Raw genomic sequence first — 7,364 nt, 5'->3', positions numbered from 1 at the left:
GATCGACCAAGAAGGGTTGATGTCAGGCCACCAGAGAGATATTGCTTTGACGATATGGTGGGTTATACACTTCAGGTTGCAGAGGAAGTGGATGCGTCATCCACCTACATGGAAGCTGTTTCTAGTCCCGATTCTGAAAAACGGCATGTTGCAACGAGAGACGTGGAGTCTCATCTGAAGAATCATACATGGGATCTGGTCACATTACCATCGGGGAGAAGGGATGTTACATACAAGTGGGTCTTCAGAATTAAGGGTGAAGCATCATCGGCAGAAGAAGTTAAGTATAAATCTTGGGTTGCTGCAAGAGGGTTATGTCAGAGAGAGGGAGTAGACTACAATGAGATGTTCTCACCTGTGGTTAGAGATACTTCCATCAGAGTGTTGCTAGCGCTGGTAGCATGTCAGGACTTGGAGCTTGAGCAATTTGATGTGAAGACAGTGTTTCTTCATGGAGAGCTAGAGGAGATATACATGACTCAGCCGAATGGTTGTCGAGTTCCTGGAAAAGATGACTATGTGTGTACGTTTCAGAAGTCACTTTGTGGATTTAAGCAGTCTCTCAGACGATGGTACAAGAGATTCGACAGCTATATAATAAAGTTGGGCTACATCAGAAGTCCTTTTGATTGGTGTGTCTACGTGAGTAAGTTTAAGGATGCGACGTTCATAAGTTTGGTACTCGACGTGGATGACATGATGATAGCTGAGGAGAAGTGTGACATCGAGAAGCTAGAGCTTCTGGGTTTTGAAGTTGAGATGAAGGACTTGGGTGCAGCAAAGAAGATTCTAGGGATAGAGATCTTCAGAGATAGGGAGAAGGAGTTGTTCTTGTCACAGAAGGCCTATATTAATGAGGTGTTGACAAGGTTCACGATGTCTTCAGGTGAACCTAACAGTACTTTGTGCACTGCAAATGATCATCTCACCATGTATATGGGATAGCCCGTTGAGGCATCTGGCCCGCAAGGACATCTGGTCCGTTGGGGCGTCTGGTCCGTTGGGACATCTGGCCCGTTGGGGCGACTGGTCCGTTGGGACATCTGGCCCGTTGGGGCGTCTGGTCCGTTGGGACATCTAGCCCATTGGGGGCGTCTGGTCCGTTGGAACATCTGGCTCGTTGGGGCGTCTGGTCTGTTGGGACATCTGGCTCGTTGGGGCATCTGGTCCGTTGGGACATCTAGCCTGTTGGGGCATCTGGTCCGTTGGGACATCTGGTCCGTTGGAGCATCTGGTCCGTTGGGACATCTGGCCCGTTAGGACGTTTGGTCTGTTGAGATATCTGGTCCGTTGGGACATCCGGCTGATGACGAACGTCTGGCTCTAGTTGAGCATATGGCCGTTAAAGGGCGCCTGGTTCGTCATAGCAACACATCTGGTCTGAAGGGACATCTGAGGCAAAGAGAGCGATGGTACATTTGGCGTTGAAGAACGCATCTGGTACATTTGGCGTTAATGGTGTATCTGGCACTTGATGGCGCATCTGGTACATCTGGCAATGATGGCGCATCTGGTACATCTGGCGTAGAGAAACGCATCTGGTACATCTGACACTTGAAGGTGCATCTGGTACATCTGTTATTGGGAGGATTCAAGTCAAGGTGGAGATTTGTTGATATGCCTTGAATCTAGATGTTACATCTAGGCGATGGATGTTACATCACGTAGATCATACCTACTCGGTTGCATCAGGAGCGTTGCATCAAGTTATTATGGATGTTACATCTGATCGTGGGCTTAGGCCCATGAGTCCATAAAGTCTAGGGTTTTAGATACAAGATGCTACTATATATATCTTGTATTCGAAATAACCATAAACTTGCACTTTGTAAGCTCAATATCGTCTCCAATAATAAGATCTCTCTTTGTCCTTGGACGTAGTCCTAGGGGTGAACCACGTTAAATATATATGTCGTTGTTACATTGTTTTTATTCATCTGTTTCCGCATCTGTTTCTTCTCACGTCCGTTACAACATAGATAATCTATTTCCTTGACAAAGAACGTTTTATATACAACCTTGTTGCGCAAGCCGCTTGAAAAGGTTGGAATCTCACTGTTTAAAGAGGAGATAATGGGTATTTCCGGAAGATATGACAAGGTGCTGGAGACGTTTCTTGCGGAACACGAAAACGTAGCAGAGAAGCAAGGTATGAATTTGATGGACGTGTTGCTGGAAGCAAAAGGAGACGAAAAATCAGAGTATAAGATCACCAGGGACCAGATCAAGGCTTTGTTCGTGGTAAACAGAAAAACAACCTAGGATACCATATCATAAATATAGCACACAAGTATTAAAATGATCAAGTTTCATTAAATATAAAAAAACGTTTATACTCTAGAATTAACTATTTGAAAGGAGTCTGGGATTTTTTTTAATAAAAATTAGTATTTAAAAATTAAAATACTAATTTAAAAAATAGTTCCAATTTTTTGAAAATACAATTTTATTATTTATTTAAATAATTACTTATATTTACTTTTTTAATAAAACATTTTTGATCATTTTCAATCCTTGTGTGTTTTTAGTAAAAAAAACAATCAATCTAATATCTTTTAAAAAATTTCCCTATTAAATATAGGTATTTTAAAAGAGTTTATAACTTGCAGGAGCTTTTCCTTGGGGGCACGGACACATCCAAACAAATAATATAGTGGACAATGGCTGAAATCATTAACAACCATTAACTATGGAGAGAATGAGAGAAGAAATCGATTCTGTCATAGGGAAATCAAGGTTGATTCTGGAAACAGACCTACCAAACCTACCTTATTTGCAAGCGGTGGTCAACGAAGGGCTAAGATTGTACCCGCCAATCCCTGTCTTCGGAAGGAGGCTCCAAGAAGGATGTGTGATGGGAGGGTTCTATGTTCATGAAAAGACAACACTTGTAGTTAATGGTTATGCTGTGATGAGAGATTCTGATTACTGGGAAAATCCTGATGACTTCAAGCCTGAGAGATTTCTAGCTTCTTCAGGATCAGAACAAGAAGATGCCACAAAGGAGAAAGTACTCAAGTACCTTCCTTTTGGTAGCGGAAGGAGAGGATGTCCTGGAACAAATCTAGCTTATATCTTTCTAGGAACAGTGATTGGAATTATGATTCAGTGTTTCGATTAGAAAATAGAAGGAGACAAGGTTAACATGGACGAGACTCTTTCGGGAATGGTCTTGACAATGGCTCATCCCCTTAAGTGTACTCCTATTCCTCGAGGGTTACCTATAAGTAAAGGTCTTTTAGGCTTGTTAAAGTAACAAATTGTGTACCATTAAAAAGTTGAGTAAAGTAAGTCGAATGGTCCAAGATTCATAGAATTATGTGGTTTTTGGCGTGAAGATAATAATTAAAAAAAAAAAACAAAAAACTCAAAATATTTGATAGTACGTTTATATTGAATAAATTATTATTTTTGATTTTGTTGGAATTTTATCTACATACATGTATACAATTCAATGTTTAAAAATACTAGAGGCGGTCCCGGGCTACGTCCGGGTTATTTTGTATGAAATTATTTGCAATACATTATTTTAAATTAAACAGTGTATGTCATATTGAAGGCAAAAATCGATTAACACATCAGGTTGTTTGAGTAATATAATGTATTTAAAGTTGTAAAAAAAAATAATCTTAAACTCTTTAAAATTTTAGTTTGTTATAAATTATTTGTAGAAGCAAAATTGTCCTTATCATTATTAAGAGGAGATGTTAATGTCTTAAAACATAGAAGAAAAAAACGTAAATAAGACGGTGGACTTTTGACGAAGTAGGTGGTTGAAGGGAAGGAGTTTCCGTGTTGGGGAACCTGCAATTTATTTTAAAATATATCAGTGAACATAGATTAGTATTAGTTATCAATTAATTAGATAGTAAAGTAGGGAGACGTACTTGTAAGCACTGAGGTAACCTTCATCACGGAAAAAGTTTAGTTCTGATTCATTTCTGGTGGTACCTCGAGTGCTGCATAGTAGATAGATATGAATTTTTAGATAGATAACCACTTTGAAATCTTCCATGAGATTCTGAGTTTTGAATTTTACTTACTCTCATGTGGATGAAGGCGGTTGAAGATTTCTTTGTAGACTATTTTCTTCACTTTTTGTTTGTGTGAGTCTTCGTCTTTGATGATTTTTAGTCCTGCTTTGCTTGTTACACGTGAGAGGGCCACGTAGAGTTGACCATGCGAGAAGACCGGTCTAGGAAGGTATAGGATAAACTCTTTTAAGCTTTGGCCCTGGCTTTTGTTGATTGTCATCGCATAACACAATCTGATAGGGAACTGGCCTCGACGTAAAGTGAAGGGTAGCTGTGTATCCCCATGCAAGAGGACTACTCGTGGGATCAAAACTTCATTTCCAATGTGGGAACCAGTAATTATATCTGCTTTAAGCACTCTTTCGCCTATGTGGGTTAGGATCATACGGGTACCATTACATAATCCCTTTGTTTGGTTTATGTTTCGCAGAAGCATAATCGGGGCTCCAACTTTGAGAGTGAGTTTATGGGAAGGCAATCCTGGAAACTCCATCGAGTTGAGATACTCAATGGCGTATAGTGTATCATTTTGGTTAGATTGAGTTTCCGAAACCTCAAAGCTATCGTAACTGTAGTAGTCTTTTGACTCTCCGGTGGTTTTGGAGATTGTATACGCATTGATTTCATCGACTGTATCATTTCGGGGTGTTAGGATAACTTTATCGGTGTAGGAACTTTGGGAGGCCTCTATTTGTTTGGTATCACCATACGCTGCATCGACAACTTGCTTTAGTGACTCTTCTTTAGTCTCTTTGAGCAATGTTGGATCGATATTTACCATTTGGTCATGGTAGCCATCGTCCTCGTCTCCCTGTTCTGATTCTGGACGACCTTCACCGACTTTGAGAAGCCAATCGGAGAACTCTTTTTCGTCCTGGTTGACTCGCATATTTGTATTCAAAGGGAACTTGTGGCAGAAATTCCATAGATATGAATGACATATCGAAGCTAAGACGGTATCAGCTCGACACCCTTGTGGAACTACCGGAAGGATTTGTCTAAAATCACCACCTAACAAAACCGTTTTTCCGCCGAAAGTTTGATCCTTTGCGTGTGGGTTTTTCATAGACATTATGTCCTTCAAAGTTTTGTCAAGTGCTTCGAAGGCATGTTTGTGCGTCATAGGTGCCTCATCCCAGATTATGAGGTCCGTTTTCTCAATGAGTTCAGCGAGCATTGTACCTGGTTTGATGTTGCAGAGCTTATCTTCGTCGAGCTTCAAAGGAATATTAAAGCGTGAATGAGCTGTTCTTCCGTTTGGTAGTAGCAATGCGGCTATTCCTGAAGAAGCAACCGGGAGAACGATTTGTTTCACGCCATGTACAAAGAATAGTTTTCCATCCTTTTTGTCAACAGAGTCTATGACTGATTCGTAAATCGCACGCTGCTCGGCGTTAAGCAAGTTGTACTGACTGCCATGTCTGATCGTTTCTTCGGCAACATTGTAATCCATTTCTTGGTTCCACAAACTGTTCCCCAATTCTTTTAGCAAAACATGTTTGATCTTAGGCATCTCTTTAATATCGTTTAAAGAACGGTCTTGCATGCGCATCAACTTTTCCACTTCGATTAACGTGTATTGCTTAAGGGTTTCATCGTCCAGCTCCAGATTTGTGTGGCCTAAGATCCTTTGCCTCTTGTGGAGTATATCCTCGCTCATTGATTTCCATGAGTGCTCCCATAGTCTTTTGGGGCTTGCAACGAAGCAAGTGTTTAGAAAGGTGACAAACATATCACGGAGTTGGTATGGGGTGGCTGTTCTAGCACCCTCTGGCATACTCTCGAGCCATTCAACATCATCGTCCAAATAGCCTCGTGCGTGGCAAACCGATTTGAAGTCTGGGTATTTCACATCGTTGAAAGTTTTCAGCTCGTCATAACTTCTAGGACCTTTAATCTTATTGATGAGGATCCTCAGATAGTATCGATCACCTGCTGATGGATGGACAGCCACAATTCGCCCAATGGTTTTCCCTTTCTTACGTTCAGACCATACTTTGGAATTGTTGTTCCAGACGAAATATTCTTGTATTTGCACATAAGTTAATGTCCGTGCAAATGCTGACCTTCTGCATAATACCATCCATTCAGTAAACATTGTCTTCTCAATACCTGGTTTGCGGATTACGCGGCCGAGGTTATCATTTTCTTTAATGGTGATGTTATGCTCGCCTTCTAAGTGAATGATTAGCTTCTCAACGGACGGCTTTCTTTTGTGTATGTGAAATGCGAAATTCCGCCACATGGACTCACAAGCTGACAAATACCGGGCTTCGATGTATTCTTGGATCTCATTCCGTTGCTTAATCACTTTTTCCTTTGGTTCAACTGTGTCAGAGGTAGTTGTCGTATTTCCTTTTTCAATAACTGCGGATGCTCTGTCAACACCCTTGGTTATGTACTTGAATAAGTACTTCACTATGCTTGTACGATTACACCATTCCACATTGATATGAGCCTCGTACTTCTTTAAGAGGTTAATGTTATGAGGTACAACAAATGTGTTGTTTAGGGTTGCCCCATTTTTAATCACAGACTCATTTTCATTTCGGCGGCGACGATATAACACGTACCCTGATTTGTCAATCGAAGTACTATCATTATAAGGCCGAGGATACTTCTTTGTGCACATATTATTTTCCATACACGGTGACTTCGGATTAATGACACCACATGGACCATGGATCATGTGTTTTGTCACTAAATTATAAGCTTCTGGGTCTTCTTCTTTGTTTGGGAGCTCGGCTGAAATAATCTCATCTACCTCTTCCGAACTTGGTGTTCTAGATGAGTTTCCAAACCACAATAATATATGTGCATGAGGGAGGCCTCTTTTTTGAAACTCTATTCTGTGGAGAGCTGCAGTGTATGGCTTGAAGAAAGTTCCTTTTTTGAAATCCTTCAGTAGCTGATCTAACTTCATCTTAAAGACACGACATTCAATGTCTGGTCTATCATTGGGGGAGTCTCCACCGTATATCTCAAGATGTTCTTTAATCTCTTTCCAGTTAGGATTGGCCGTCATTGTGATAAACAAATCCGGGTTCCCATATTCTCTGCAGATAGCCATCGCATCATGGTATTTCTCAACTAAGTATCGAGGCCCGCCGGTGAAACTTGGCGGCAGTATGAACCTTTGTCCAATAATTTTAGCATCAGTGTCACCCTTGCTAACAGCATCGAGTACATTACTGTAGAGCTCGGCTCGCAAAACATCTTGATTATTTCTGGCCCACCTTAACCGATCTTCTTCGATTGCCGTATAAACGTCAACAACATATTGATGGAGGAGACGGCCCCCTTTAACCAATGTCATCCCCTGGTTAAGAT

The 7,364-nt window shown here is 40.9% G+C and overlaps 1 protein-coding gene and 1 pseudogene across 1 annotated transcript in view; one reads left to right on the top strand and one right to left on the bottom strand.

The window, feature by feature from the left end:
* The window catches only part of LOC106321009, a 6,517-nt pseudogene extending 3,261 nt beyond the window's left edge, over positions 1-3,256 (top strand).
* A 668-nt stretch (positions 3,257-3,924) lies between these two features.
* Positions 3,925-7,364, bottom strand: part of LOC106321008 — a 4,192-nt gene continuing 752 nt past the window's right edge. The window contains exons 2-3 of the mRNA XM_013759338.1: positions 4,044-7,353; positions 3,925-3,959 (exon numbers count right to left, since the gene is read on the bottom strand). Coding sequence (XP_013614792.1) covers positions 3,925-3,959; positions 4,044-7,353 — 3,345 coding nt within the window. The remainder of the gene's footprint in view (positions 3,960-4,043; positions 7,354-7,364) is intronic.

This window comes from Brassica oleracea, unplaced genomic scaffold, assembly GCF_000695525.1.
Source record: "Brassica oleracea var. oleracea cultivar TO1000 unplaced genomic scaffold, BOL UnpScaffold01172, whole genome shotgun sequence".
NCBI lineage: Eukaryota > Viridiplantae > Streptophyta > Magnoliopsida > Brassicales > Brassicaceae > Brassica > Brassica oleracea.
Note: the sequence above shows the minus strand (reverse complement) of the source record. Positions and strands in the feature narration are given on the sequence as shown.